This window comes from Canis aureus, chromosome 22, assembly GCF_053574225.1.
Source record: "Canis aureus isolate CA01 chromosome 22, VMU_Caureus_v.1.0, whole genome shotgun sequence".
In the NCBI taxonomy this organism is placed as follows: Eukaryota; Metazoa; Chordata; class Mammalia; order Carnivora; family Canidae; genus Canis; species Canis aureus.
In genome coordinates, this window is record NC_135632.1 from 45,114,352 (window position 1) to 45,129,108 (window position 14,757).

Here is a 14,757-nt window from a genome sequence, read left to right on the forward strand (position 1 = left end):
CTTCTTTAGTGGTTTGGATGTCCTATGTTGTTTTATTCTTCTAAGAAGCCATTAAAATTTTTATGTATTTAAAAATTTTATCAAAGTCTTGGGCTAATTGGTACAGAAACTCTTCCCCAAAGAAGACAAGACTCCTCACTTCTTTCACTTCCATTTTTCCTGCCTGCTAATTCTTATATTGTGATCATTTGGATCTCCATTCCAGATTTTTATAAAGAAATGATACGTTTAACTGGCTTTTTTTTTGGGGGGGGGGTCCTTTTGTGCTATGTTGTTGGGAAACCCCTCAATTCAAGTTTCCAACCCACTGCTTCACTCTTTTCTATCTATTCTACTATATAGGTTATATACTGAGGTTTCTGTTTGAGTGATCAAAATTTTAAATTTACGAAACTCTAGCTTATTCTATTCCATGGAAACTATTTTTGCATCTCTCTGAAGACACTAATCTTGTTCATTCTAAAATCTTCTGTGGCTTCATTATTACTCTCTGGTATTACTTTTTTTTTTTCTTTGGTATTACTATTTTTGATAGCAGTTGCCTCACTGTCCTGGGGTTGGTTCTCCTCATTTAGTGCATGATTTTTAGTGGTCTGCTCATCATCTGTCTGTTTTATTGACTAAGTCTGTCTCCGGTGAGTGGGGAGTGGACAGTGCTCCGGAGAGAGGTATGACATAGAATACAGTATGAAACAGGAGCTTTGGAGCCAGACAGACCTAATTATATACCCCACTCTATTGTTTACCAGCTGTGTGATGCTGGGCAAGTCTTTGAGACTTGGTTCCTCAACGTGGGATAATGACCTTTGCTTGAAAAGGCTGTGTGGATTTAATCTGACAGCACATGAATACAGGCCATTAAAGCCTCAGGACTGCAGTAAGTGGTATTTGTTTTTTGTTAGTTATTTAGTAGAAATTTCTTCATTCTTTAGTTTTTGATTAAATGTGATCAATTTAATTGTCACAATACCACTCTCATTAAAAAGCTTCCCCAAATCATCCCAGGGGAAAGTAATTCAGCCCCCCACTTATAGGTTTAAGCTTCTGTGTGGTTACTGATATATCAGGTACATCTTTCCTTTACAGGGATATAGACTCATCACAAATTAAGTGAAGTTCCCATATCAACTGACTCACTTCGGCAGAAATTAGATCATGGGCAGCCCTGTCTGGTGTGCCTGCATGGACAGGGTGGGAGGGGCGTTTATCATTTACTAAGATACATTCTAATGGACAGTGGTATTAATATCATACTGATATTAGGGTACCCTATGACAAAGTTATTGATGTGTCTCCCAAGAAAATCATCCCTCATTCCCAAACTTTTTTACCTCCTGGAAATTAGGTCGGTTTTAAGGATTGTTGCCTGAAAGCAAGGACAGAGCTGGTCAGAGAGGTAAGCTTTTTCAGATGGTTTTGAAGGAGGAACAAAGAATGGGATGGCATTTATTTAATGTCTCTAGATTAATTCTAGAGTTCTTCAAAAGATCTGAACTTGCACCTTGAATACAGTTCCAGCTCTTTACTCTATGTAAGCTGTCATTTAGGACTTTCTTCCTTCTTATATATTTACAAGAGCCAAGCTCCAAAGCCTCCTCTTCCAGCATCAGAAAGCTGCTCATATACAGGTTTTCAGTGTTAACAAGTAAAGCTTGAGTCCTGAGACAAACCTCCCATCCTTGCCCTTGAACTTCATACATTAGGAGTAAAACTTAACTTTGTAGGGGACCACTACCCGAGTTCAAATGGTTTCCCCTTCATGAGCCATAAAACTTGTGACATATGTGCTAACTTGGCTTCTCTGAGGCCTATGCCCAGGGCTCTGCTAAAAGGCTCATCTGTGCAGAGAGACTACCACAAAGTGAAGCCATTACATTTTCCAGGCCAATTCCCATCCAGCTGTATGAGAGGTTATATCCTCACTTCAAACAGGAACCTTCTCCAAGGAGCAAAGGCTTGCCTTGCATGGGCTGCCTGGCCTACAGAAGCCACTGTTCTCTGCAGCAGCCCAGGGTCATTTGTTGGCAACATCCATGTGTGGTCAGATGGCCTCTGGTAGCAGAGGGCTTGGCCTTCCCCATTCCTCAGTCAGGAGAAATGAAGGAACCAATCCACAAGCACACAGAAATGATGCACCCCAGAAGGATTAACTGTCACACAGAAATGACTGGTATAGTACTTCTTATCACACTGCCTAGATATCTACCTGCAGTACATTCTGGAAAAGTGTAGGGAACAGTTACCTTTGTCTATCTGTATAAGGGCTAGGCACAGAGCATAGAGGACCAGATACTGCCTCCACTGAACACTTACAACTAGTGACCTTTCCCTCTGTCTGGAATGTTCTTTCCTTCACATGTTCTCCTGGTAAACTATTACACATCCTCTAAGCCCTGACTGAGAGTCTGCATTTCCTGCACCTTTCCTAGGGTGGGATTTGCACCTTTGGACCATCCCTGGATCTGGGCATGCCTCCACTACTGAGTTTGCGCCATGGTATTGCAATGACATTTTCTAGGTCGCTCTCCTGCAAGCCCAACTTTCTGGGAATGCTGTGTGACTTATTCCTCGTATTGGAGCCTGGAACATACAGGTGCTTTTTCTGCCAGGGTTTGCAGAAGAAACCCAGAATGATTTATTATTTTCAATGATTTTATCTTAGATGGACTAGAGAAGTCTCTCTTGCTCATACTCTTTCCTTCACGGTTGTTCCATCTAGGCTTCCATAGGCACTGTGGCTTGCTCACACTTTTGCTGTGCAGTGGGAAGTCAGCATGTCCCCACAGGATGCCGTACAACCCTGAGGGGTGGGAGGGGATAGCAATTAAGTCTTTCCTCAGACCACCGCTATAGTTCTGTTTCTATATAGAACACAAGCAAGGTGGAGGGGCTGAGGACATTTGCTATAAGGAAAGATCATGAACCACGGCTGGGAGTATGAAGTAGATATGCTTCCTCTGACTTGCTGGAAAATCTCTCCCAGGTGGGCAAAGGCACTCTCCACTCACCGGCAACTGGACCTTAAGAAACCCTTGGGGAAAAACAAGTCTTTGGTGAAACCTAGAGGCAACTCTGTCCTACCCAGGGATCACAGCTACAGCCCCAGAGGCATCTGAATGAATTCTGAACCATCAGTTGGAAAACTGTGTCACAGGTCAGGGCTATAGGTGGGATGAAGGCCCAGGGCCCCTGAGGACAGCATGCCCACCCTTAGCATTCTTGTCGGATGACGGATGACGGATGACGACCACAAGTAAAACAGATACTAAGGGCACTATGGTGAGGGGGGTGGGATATATATAGAGAGAAAGAGGGATTGAGAGAGAGAGAGAGAGAGAGAGAAACAATAAGAGGCGCCCACAGGATGTGGGGAGGGATGTCAACGCCTGTTATCTGCACCTGGGCTTCAGTTGGCTTAAAAGGTAAGCTAGTGGTTGGCTGCCCAGTAGCTGTCCAAGACTGAGGAATGGTGGTGCTGAGGTTGGGGTGGGGAGGGAATGCCACCAGGCCGTGGCGTCATCTCCTGGTGCAGTACAGGCAACGAGGGCTGGTTTCTCCCAGGAGTAAGTCCCACTTGCACCAAGCCACCCATACCTCCCGAATGAAAGCCCTGCTCCACCCAAAGTCCCAGAAGGCCTAAGTGCAGAGCCAGGAGCATTAGGAGCCACACCTGCCTCAGTGAGTATTGGCTCTGCTGAGGAAGGGAGGGGCTGAGGCTGGGGCTGAGCTGCTGGATGCCCAAGCTCTCAGCCTTGTGGCTTTAAGGTGGAAGGTGTGCTGCCTACCGGCCTCTGAGACAAGTACCTGGGGCTCTTGCCTCATCACTGCATCACACCATGCATGGCTTTACATTTCCATGGTCACCGTAATCTAGTCTTGATTGTTCCTAAGAACACAATGCTTCATGACTTGCTTCATGAGATTTGCCAGTGAGCTGGATTTTCCATATCGTGAAAATGCTGTAAGCCTCTGAGCATGGGCTGGTGTATCCAACTGAAGGCTTGGCCAGTTTTGAGAATTCTGTTACAGACTTTGTGAAAATTCTAAATACAGTCTTGAAAGTCCAAAGGGTTTGCGTCTGAAAACTCAAACAATGGAATGAAGCCAGCCAATATCATTTGGGCTTTTGAGGGTCCCACTCAGACTAGCAGTCATGCCGTTCTGGAAATCTTCAGGAAAACCACTGCTAATGCCTCCCAAGCAAACCAGCTGTTTATAAATGTGTTCCAGTGGCTCTTCCTTGGTCTGATGATTAGTGCAGAGAAAAGGGGCAGAGCTGGTTCTCAGATACACTCAGAATCCAAGTGAGTTAAATTTCCTATTTTGGTTAATAAATGATTTTGTCTGTGTAGAAAAAAATTCTCTGTACAACACTAAAGATGTTTTTGTGAGCAACTCTCAGGGCATGCTCAAGAGGAAAGCACTCCTGGCCGCTGGGGAGTAGGTGGAGAGGTTGGTATGATTAATAATATTTAGGAGGGTAGGCGAGAGCACATGTAGCCTTATGCTAAGCTCTAATCATGGTAGCTGGTACAGGACACTGGGCTTATCTTCTTCAGCAAAGCTCATCGACATGGGCACTTCACGAAGCACAAGTGAAATATGGTGAGGGATGGAAGTGACTGAGCAGGCAACCTGGGAGGGGTGAGCTGCTCTACATTCGACATTTCACATGGTCCAGGCTTTCAGGCCATGTGACCCAAGAGAACAATGCCATACCCTGCTATCACCATCACATGATGGTGCCTCCCATGGGCAGTATCCTCTTCAGCTGTAGGCTCAGATGTGTGACGTGACCTGGACCTTGCTGCCCCAATTTCTAAGCTATCAGTAGAGAGACTGTCCCTTTGTCTGGCTAGCTGTCCCTCACATGCCCATATAAAGAGCAATGATTCCATAATTCTCTCAAAGTGCCTGCAGGTGCTCCTCTTGTGTCCTGACTCCCCAGAGCTTCCTGTACCAGTCCTCCCCAGGAGGGGTCACCCTCAAGCCCAGCCACTTGAGACTATGAAGCGCTCTGAGGCACCTCTTAACGGTCTGAAACTTTTCCTGAATTCATGCAGACAGAGTAAACAGGTCTGTCTTATACTGTAGAGTTTTTTTTCAGCCCACACATATTTCCTGAGCATATGCTACATGCCAAGCATTGTATTAAGAGCCTGGAGATACAGCAGTGAGCAGAGAGAAACCCCTGTCCTTAAGCTGTAGGGGGCCAGGAGGAGGGAGAGAAGCTGGTCAAATATGAAAATACATGCAATGTCAGCTTGTGACGAGGGAAAGGGTGAAATATGAGCAGGAAAGAGGCACAAGGAATGCTGGGACTGAGGCTGAGTAGAGAGGGTGTCCCTGGGAAGCTGATATTTGAGCATGCTGGTGAAGGAGGTGAGTGAGGAGGTCATGTGGCTCTCTGGGGGAAGGGTGTCTGCATAGAGGGAAAATTGAGTCCAAGTTCTGGAGGTGGGAGAGTGTCTGCTGTGCTCTGGGACCAGCAAGGGATGGTGTGGTGGGGGTAGAGAGAGTGGTGAAGGAGGAAGAAATGTGGTCAGGGAGTGTCAGGAGAGAAACTGTGGGGCCAGCTAGGGTGCCGGGAGAATTTAGGGAGTAGGTAAGCCACTGGAGGGGTCTGAACTGTGGAATGACATGATCTGACTTGCATTTTGGAAGGCTTGCTCTGCTGCTAGACTGGGAACAGATTGCAGGGGGGCCAGGATAGAAGCAGGAACACTAGCGAGGGGCTCCTGCAATAAATAACTAATGGTAGGTGATGGTGCCTGGGAGTGGGGTGCTGGCAGGGGAGGTGGAAAAAGTGGCAACATTCTGAGTTGTTGTGAAGGTGGAGACATTAGGGCTGCTGGTGGATCAGATCTACGAGATGTGGCAAGAGAGGCAGGCATCAAAGATGATCCAAGGTCTTTGACCTGAGTAATTGAAAAGACTGAGTAGGCATTTGCTAAGACGGGGAAGGAGGTGGGAGAAGCAGGTTTGAAAGGGTACTACGGAGAATTCAGTTTAGGATAAGATGGAGATTTTTAGGCATCTAGGTAGAGATGTCCTAAAGGTAGTTGACTTTCAAAGTCTGGATTTCATGGGAGAGGTTTGGGCTGGAGAGAAACATCTGTGTCATCAGTACATACTCAATATAAAGCCACGAGTCTGGGTGAGGTCTCTGAGATTGAGTACAGATAAAAGGGGGACCCTGAGTCCTATAGATGTTGGTGAGATGAGGAGAAAAGCTAGTGAGAAAGAAGGAACCAAGGGAATGTGATGTCCTAGAAGCCAAGAATGTTTCAAGGAGGTGGGCAGGAATAATCACATACTTGTTGTCAAGCTTCCTCTGGAGACAAAATCTACAGTTGACTTAGGACCAAGGAGAATTGCATATTCCATATATAAACTTGAATTTCAATGTACTCTTCTATCTTATGAATTAATCCTTCATGTTCCAGGCCTCAGTGACCCTTTGAAACTCTTCATATATACTGTGGATCTTCCCCTCAGAAAAATGCAATCAGATACACCTAAATTTTCCAAGAGTTTCCAGTGCCAGAAAAGTCTATCCCAGAAGTCATGTTCATAACCAAACCTGCCCCATACCCAAATAGGTCTTCTCATGACATTAACCAAACCGTCTCAAAGCAGAAATTCAGGTGTTGGGGACCTCTTGGCTTCTCTAGGTATGTCTTCAAAGGTTAGAATAAGTTAGACTTTTTGGGCCCTCGGAGTAGTATACAAAAGGTGAATGGGTTGGCTCAAGTCTGAAAGCAACAGTGACAACAAACGAGAACTCACCACCATGTCCTGAACATGAAACATCTCTGCACCTCCAGATGATAATCGATTAGGAAAAGTGATGCTCACAGACGACCCAGGAAGGGTGCTTGGCCCAGTGTTATAGACCTGTGGGTGTGAGACAGCAATTTTTAATAGAAATACAGACTTTCATTTCATGACATACAGTAGATACTCCCACAGAGACTATAGGGTTTAGGATCCAGAGGTCATGACTTCAAGTGTATCAAAATATTGAATAATAACAGATTTTAATGCAACAAAAATCCTTCCAATATGCATTTAAAACCCTCAAACTTTCAAATTACCTTACTCCCTTTTAGCATGTTCTTGTCTTCTCCCTGCTAAAAACTGTATTTCCTTTTACATACCGAGGAATTACTTAGAGACTATTATACTAGAGAATATAGACATAATCTGGTCCAGTGGTTCTCAAACTTTAGCATACATCAGAATAATCAGATGGGCTTATTAAAACATACACTAGGAGAGGGCCATGTCTGGAGTTTCTAAAGTAGATCTTGGTGGGGGGGGGGCGGGGGGAGCGTGGTGAGGGGACTTAAGGATATGCATTTCTAGTAAAAAATCCTAGGAGATGCTGATGCTACTGGCCCAGGAACTGTGCTTCTGTGCTTTGAGAATCACTAATTGGGTCCAAGCCTTGTCTTTTACAGTTTGAGGTACTTGAGAAGACAAAGTAGATTGTCCTCAAACCAAATGGTGTAACTGACAGAAAGGGCTGTTCTTACTACACCATCCAGCTAATCAGGTTTCTCTGTAACTTACAGCTCTTCCCTTGCTAATACTGAAGACCTCTTTTCTACCCCAGTGTTTGGTCCTGTAAAACTTGATCTCCTCATCCTCCCAACAGTCCTCCCTGTTTTCTGTCTCCAGCAACCCATCATCTCCTGAGAAATGAGAGGAAAGATGGTGGCCACCAAGAGACAGATAAGGGAAAGGAGGTGGAGCAAAGACTGGGCAGGAGACTTAAGGAAGAAATGGAATACAAAGGAGAATAAAAAATATGAGTAGATATGTCGAGGCAAAGAATAGACTGATGGTTGCTGGGGGCTGGAGTCGGGGGAATATGGCTGACAGAAAAATGGCTGCCAAAGATGTCCATGTGTCCCAATCCACAGACCCTGTGAATATGCTACATGGCAAGGGGGAATGAAGGTCACTAATCAGTAGCCCTTAAAATGAGATTACCCTGGACTATTCAGGTGGGTGCAATGTAATCACAAGGGTCCTTATATGGTGAAGAGGGAGACCATCAGAATCATAGAGGTTGACTGTGAGAAAGACGTAGCTGGCTACTCTTGGCTTTGAAGATGAAGGGGCTCAAGAGCGCAGCGGCCTGGAGAAGATGCTGGAAAGGGTAAAACAGATTCTCCTCTAGCGGTTCCACAAAGGAACACAGCCCCACTGATACTCTGATGTTAGCCCAGTGAGACCCACGTTGGACTTCTGACCTCTAGAACTACACGGTGATACATTTCTATTGTTTTCAGCCATGGAGTTTGTGGTAACTTCTTACAGCAGCAAGAGGAAACTAATGTAGGGAGTGACTGCTCAAGGGTATGGAGTTCCTTTTTTGGGGGTAAGGAAAATGTTCTAAAATTAGATTATGAAAAAAAAAATAAAAAAAATAAAAATAAAAAAAAATAAAATAAAATTAGATTATGGTGATGGTTGCACAATTTTTTTTTAAACATTTTATTTATTTATTTATTTATTCGTGAGACACACAGTGAGAGAGGCAGAGACATAGACAGAGGGAGAAGCAGACTCCTCACAGGGAGCTCAATGAGGGACTCAATCCCCTGACTGGGATCACGCCCTGAGCTGAAGGCAGATGCTCAGCTGCTGAGCCACCCAGGAGTCCCAATGGTTGCACAATTCTATAAACACACTAAAAGTCATTGAACTGTACACTTTATTTTTTTTTAAGATTGTATTAATTTATTCATGAGAGACACAGAGAGAGAAAGAGAGGCAGAGACATAGGCAGAGGGAGAAGCAGGCTCCATGCAGGGAGCCCGACATGGGGCTCGATCCTGGGTCTCCTGGATCACGCCCTGGGTCAAAGGCAGGCGCTAAACCACTGAGCCACCCCGGCTGCCTCCGAACTGTACACTTTAAATGGGTGAGCATCACGGTATGTAAATGAGATTCCAATAAAGATGCTATTGCTTTTTAAAAAATATGGGTAGAAGCAAGCGAGAGAAGAAGCTGGATGCTGCTGCTCTGTGGTCTGGGGACTAGAGAGAGAAATTGGGCATTTGTGGCATCTCTGAAGTTAAGGTCGCTGAGGGCAGAGCCAGGAGGTGAACAGAACTCTATCTAGCCAGGTCTTCACACGTGACAGAATGTACAAGGATCTAGGCTCCAGCCAGCTCTTCCCTAGAAAAGCGTGTGTTCATGTTTTGCAATAGCTGGATTCTGCTTCAAAGCACAAAAACACGATTGAGTAGATGAGCAGTCCTTGCCAACCCTTGATTCGAAAAGAACAGAATTCACCAAAGACAACAACCGTAAGACACTAGAAAAGGAAGGAATATCTAACCACAAGTGAAATAACTAATTTGAAGTGAAACCCGAGAGCCCAGAATTGCAAAGAAAACTACTGACATGTCTGGGAAATCCCAGTGAAAGCAGGAGGTGGGGGAGGAAAGAAGAGAGTGGGTTTGCTTTGCATGCTTTCACTTACTACAGCCAGACTGGTGAGAGGGCCTGTGTCACCATATTTATTTATTCTTAACACATGTCTTAACATTTGATTCTTTGCAAATGTTCTTGTGCAGAAGCTGCATTAGTTTTCATGGTTATTTTTCAGGTGAGAAAAATGATTGACTCTTGATGAATAAAGAAAAAACCTATCAATGGTCAACACATTATCGTGTTTCTGTTCAGAAAACTTTGGTGGGATGTAGAAACAAGGCCCGAGACTAGGATTTCTGCCTTTCTCCTGTCTGCATCTGTGGTGAAGTCTTTAAACAATCACATAGCTTGTTGAATAATAGCCTTTAAAAGAAAAATCACTCTATGTGCAAAATCCTGTGCTCTTCTTCAGTCAAGGACATAGATCCACATAGATCTACATTCCTGGTCCCACCCTCCCCCACTAGCTCTAGTCTTAATCATTATGGCCATCAACCTGGTCCAGGGCCTTCCTGCATGACAGTCATAATAATGACAATTCTATCGGAAAATGAATCATCAGAGCTTTCCCAAGGAAACTGTCAGCTTTGCTGACACAAGAGGATCTCCTTCCAGTCAATGACACACACTATCCATCTTTCGGACCCAGGACCCAGCGGACTCTCTTAATCCTGAATGGAATGCTGTGTACTTCCTCAGGCAAACTGATAATCAAGAGGTTTATCTAGGGGCATGCCCATCACTCATTCCCGGCCCCATTCTCTAGCTTGTACCCTAGGTCAGGTCAGATGTGAAGAAAGCTCTTTGCCTGAATACCAAACTTTAAGCTCCCTGTAAAAATGCCTTCTGAGAAACAGGACTTAACCACATACCCTCAAGATCAATTTCTTTCTCTTTTCCTCCCTCCCTCCCTCCCTCCCTCCCTCCCTTCCTTCCTTCCTTTTCTTTCTCTCTCCCTCTTGCTTCCTTTTCTGTGTCTGTCTTTTCCTCCTTCCTTTTCTTTCTTTCCCTCCCTCTCTCCCTCCCTTCCCTCCTTCCTTCCTGGAGGGTGATAAGAACATTTTTGGATCTCTGGCATAACTCCAACTCTTTCTTGTCTTTTCCTTTAACACCTACACCCTCTTTATTACATGGTATGTGTCATTTGAGCCCTTCTGAATCATTTTCTGGATTGTATCTTTTGTTATAAGACACCTCAAAAATTCTAAGAGTGGCTGAGTAATTAACTGATTTCAGTAAAATGCAATCACTCCATCTGGTCTTTATCTGTTTTCTAATTGCAAAAAGCAATGGGGAAAAATAAACTACTTCTGAGCAGCAGTTCAGAAATACAGACGTCCTACTCACAGCAATCACTGTGACATCTCAAAAGCAGGTCTAACCTCACCTTCCCCTTTTCCCTGGAAACTGAGCATAGGGTGTGACAGTAGGGGCTTAGCTGGCCAGGAGGCTCCTCCTCTCTAAGCTGGGGACATGTGTTCTCCATCATGGTTTCAGAGGCCTCCTGCCTGGGAGAACACTTCAGAGAGGGGGAGACCATTGTTTGAGAGCCCACAAATACTTTGCTGCCTCCTTCTCTGGACCCACACCCCATAATTATTTCTCATCCCCGCAATCCACCTAGGAGTAGCCACGGGGAAAGAAAATAGTAATTATTGGCCACATCAGTCAATGCCAGACCAGGAAACCATCTTTTCCATGGGGAGAAATGGGGAAGAGGTGGGGGACAGCTCTGAGAGCTGGAATGCAGAGATGCTGGACGTAGTTTATAGTGCACCATGGGTGAGCCAGGTCCATCTCCTTCACTTCATCAACAGCTCCTGGCAGGGTGCTTGACCATAGGTTGTCCAGTAGGAGCCTCACTAGTTTTTGTCAACTGAGGACAACAGACTGGATGAGGCTAAGCTTATTCTAGCTTAACATGCAAAGATGTTTGTGTCAAACGGTGCTGGCTTGAGAATTTATACTTCACAGCAGGGGTCAGCAAACTATGGCCTGCCACCTGTTTTTTGCATGGTCTGCAAGCTAAGAATGGTTTCACATTTTTAAGTAGTTTGGAAAATATATATATATATATATATATATATATAGAGAGAGAGAGAGAGAGAGAGTAATATTTCATGACATGTGAAGAGAATATAATATCCCAAATTCAGTGCCATAACTTCAATTTTGCTTATGTATTGCCTATGGCTGCTTTGGCACTACAGTAGCATAGTTGAATGGATGCTACAGACACTGTATAGCCTGCAAAGCCTAAAATACTTACCTGCTGGCCCTGTACAGAAAATGTTTGCCCACCCTGGCCTGGAGAAGGAGGAGTGTTTTTCCGGATGTCCACAGTCCACACTGAGCGGACCTGCTGAAAATGATGCTTATGTGACTGGGCCATGGCTCTGTGAGGGAGCAGCATGCTTCTCACACTGCTTTGCCACTGTAAGCCTGCACTTCTAAATGGCTGTTCCGCTGTGGGAGGAGGCTGTTCCTCTGTGGAGGACTCCAGGCGGAGTCAGCACAGAGAACCCCAGGAAGAAGGGGATGTGGCAAATGCATGAGGCTGCCCTGCTCATAATGTGAATAATGATGGAGAACTGAAAGGCGCCTTTGGGGCCATTTGGGTTGGGATGCTGGCCAGAGGCCTTCTTGGGATGTTTATCATGCAGTTCTCCTAAGTATTGAAAAGCAGAGGGGTCTACAGAGCAGAGTACCAGACAGGGAAGGGATTAATTCTGCGTGGTTACAGAAAATATATACAAGCACATGTACTACACTCCAGCCAATCAGGCTGGGACAAGTTTCTCCCAGGAAGAACCTGGCTCTTCGGCTGCCTTTAGTAGAAGACCCATCCCTGCGGGCCCTTCTGTTGGCTCCCAGTGACAGAGAGCATCTTCAGGGGTCAGTACCTGAAGGGTAATGTTGAGCGGCTGGAAATGACATTCCAGGTCCTCCAGCTGAATGAAGTTGGATGCCTCCACAGACTCGCCATACACAAAGGAGGTTGGAGACATGATTCTGAAAGAGGAAAGCATTTCATCCATCATCCTAAACCTCGGTCAAGCAACCCATGGTCACAGCTGTCTTGAAAACCCAAACATCTGTCTCTAATCCAGAACCTTGCCCCTCCAGTGTCTTCATCAAACCCTTCCGTTCTGGAATTGTTACTTCTTTGTCCCATAAGTGGACACAGCCAGACCCGCCAGACCCATGTTTCCTAAACAGAAGTTTCCTGGAATGTCTTCCCATCTTAGGGTCAAATCAATAAGCTACATATAAATATGTACTGGGATTACATGTCTAAAATAAGGAGGAAGACAATGGTAGCTTTGATTTTGTTGTTTTCCTTTAAACTGGATTACAAAATTATGTATGTTGTTTTATCATTTGAGAAACATTTTGTGGATTGAGGAAGATTATGGCAAGTTTTTAAGAAATAAATATAAGTGAATTTTATATTTAGCATCCTGAAGCTCATTCTGTGGCAACTTTATTTAAAAAATTTTAAACTTGTCAGACTACCAAAACCACTAGAAATTAGGTATTAAAGTTTGGGTCTGTTCAATGATAGTATTTTTCTTCAGATTTCAAACAGTGGCTACTTAAGATGTAGTTAAGAATTCAAGCTCCGTTTGTAGTGATGCTTTCAATGTTGTCCATAAAAACAAGCCCGAGATGAGACCAGGCCCAGACTCACTTAAATTCCCAGACAAATAATGGATTCTAGATGAGATTCTAGAAGGCTGCTTACTTGCCCAGACACAGTCATATAAAATTTTTGGTACGAAGTCTGAATGGTCAGTAATTCATCTACTTTCAACTTAAATGTATTATTTTAGAAATGTCATGAGTTCCTGGTGTTATCAAATGGCAAGAACTAGTTCGTTTAAACTAGCCCTGTTTTATGTTCCTGGAAAGATCAGAGGGTGACTCATGCTTTAACTGATGGCTTCACTGGGGGCTGTTAACGCCTCAACAATGAGGCCTCCTAGGGCCTGACAACAGGATCAAGTGTTTTGTCTTCCCCTGCTAAGGACAGGGATTGGTTCCGGCCATATTCTCACTATTTCTCTGATGAGACAAGTAAATAAACCACACGGTTAAAAATAGAGATAGAGCCATGAACAGAGGCAAATCTATGCTAATTTGCAAATATATTCCACTGATGCCTCCTGTCTGAAGAATGTGAGCAAAAACACCTAGAGGCTCACTGCAGTACCCAGCAGCATGTGAGCTATTGCAGAATGGCTCCTCCTGCAAAGTATTAACATTTCTGCTTCTAGCCAAGGCTGGGACCCAGAAGTACTTGAGGAGTGAAAAATGAGAAACTCTGAACCTCCAGAAAGTTCAGCTTGCGTTTGGGGCACGGGTTCAATGGGTCCTCATTTGATCTAAGCTAATTGTGCAAATCCTTTTTCCACTATCAAAGAGGTATGTGCTCTGTTTTCTGAAGCCAGAAACAGGAACTGAGTTCTCATTTTTCCAAGCCTGGGCTTTGGCTGAAACCTGCCCAGGCTGCTTCGGGGTCCAGCAGCCGCAGTCCTGCCTTCTGATGCCAGTGGCACTGAGTGGCCGTGGACTTTTTACCCAAGCACATGGTGCACCCGTCCTAATGGGTCCCTGCCCACCACAGACATCAGGTAGAGCCGCTGCTGGCTCTGCAGAGGGGGTTAACAGAAACAACATGAAAGCCAGCGCTGACTGTGTAGCTAATCAGCAGGGCGAGCCTTTCTGCAATGCCGCCAGGGCGTTGGGACACATCTGGCTGTAACCTCTGGCCCCGCAGCATTTGGCTGAGATCTGAACCCAGGAATCATGGCCTTCCGGAAGGGAGGGGTGGGTGCTGGGTATATAGGCACATAAAGGTATATAGAATGCTCAAAGAAATTCTGAGGCTTAGCCTTGTCATGGAACTTCTTGCGTCACCCAGCAGGTGGGTAGGTGGCTGGGAAAGAGGAAAAAACAGGAAGCCAGGAGGGCATGAGACGGTAGCTACAGCTTTGCCCTGCATTTTGAAGCCGGCATGAAGGGGAACTGGCAGGACCAAAGACTCCTGGCTATACCTGGAAATAAAAGCATGGCGTTCCAGCCTGGGGCACCTTTGTGTTTTGGGGACCCAGCACCGGCTACTCACCCAGTGATGGACGTGTCCACTTCGTGCATCAACGGCACTGTCAGCATGAGGGTGTTGTCGTGCAGGGACTCGGAGCGTTCCACGTTGCCACTGCATGGGAAGAGAGGGGTGAGTGCTGGTCAGTGCTAGCTACCGGGCAGCAGGCTTCATCGTTCTATGTGAGGTCTCAATCTGTCACT

At 45.2% G+C, this 14,757-nt stretch overlaps 1 protein-coding gene across 4 annotated transcripts in view; it reads right to left on the reverse strand.

The window, feature by feature from the left end:
* The window catches only part of ITGA9 (integrin subunit alpha 9), a 353,430-nt gene that overhangs the window by 73,313 nt on the left and 265,360 nt on the right, over window positions 1-14,757 (reverse strand). For 3 of the 4 annotated variants that reach the window (XM_077865823.1, XM_077865822.1, XM_077865824.1), the window contains exons 21-23: window positions 14,579-14,668; window positions 12,354-12,462; window positions 6,790-6,897 (exon numbers count right to left, since the gene is read on the reverse strand). In XM_077865823.1, the coding sequence (XP_077721949.1) occupies window positions 6,790-6,897; window positions 12,354-12,462; window positions 14,579-14,668 (307 nt within the window). Of the gene's footprint in view, window positions 1-2,642; window positions 2,801-6,789; window positions 6,898-12,353; window positions 12,463-14,578; window positions 14,669-14,757 lie in introns of those variants that run through there. The other variant, XM_077865825.1, reaches the window with a different exon arrangement.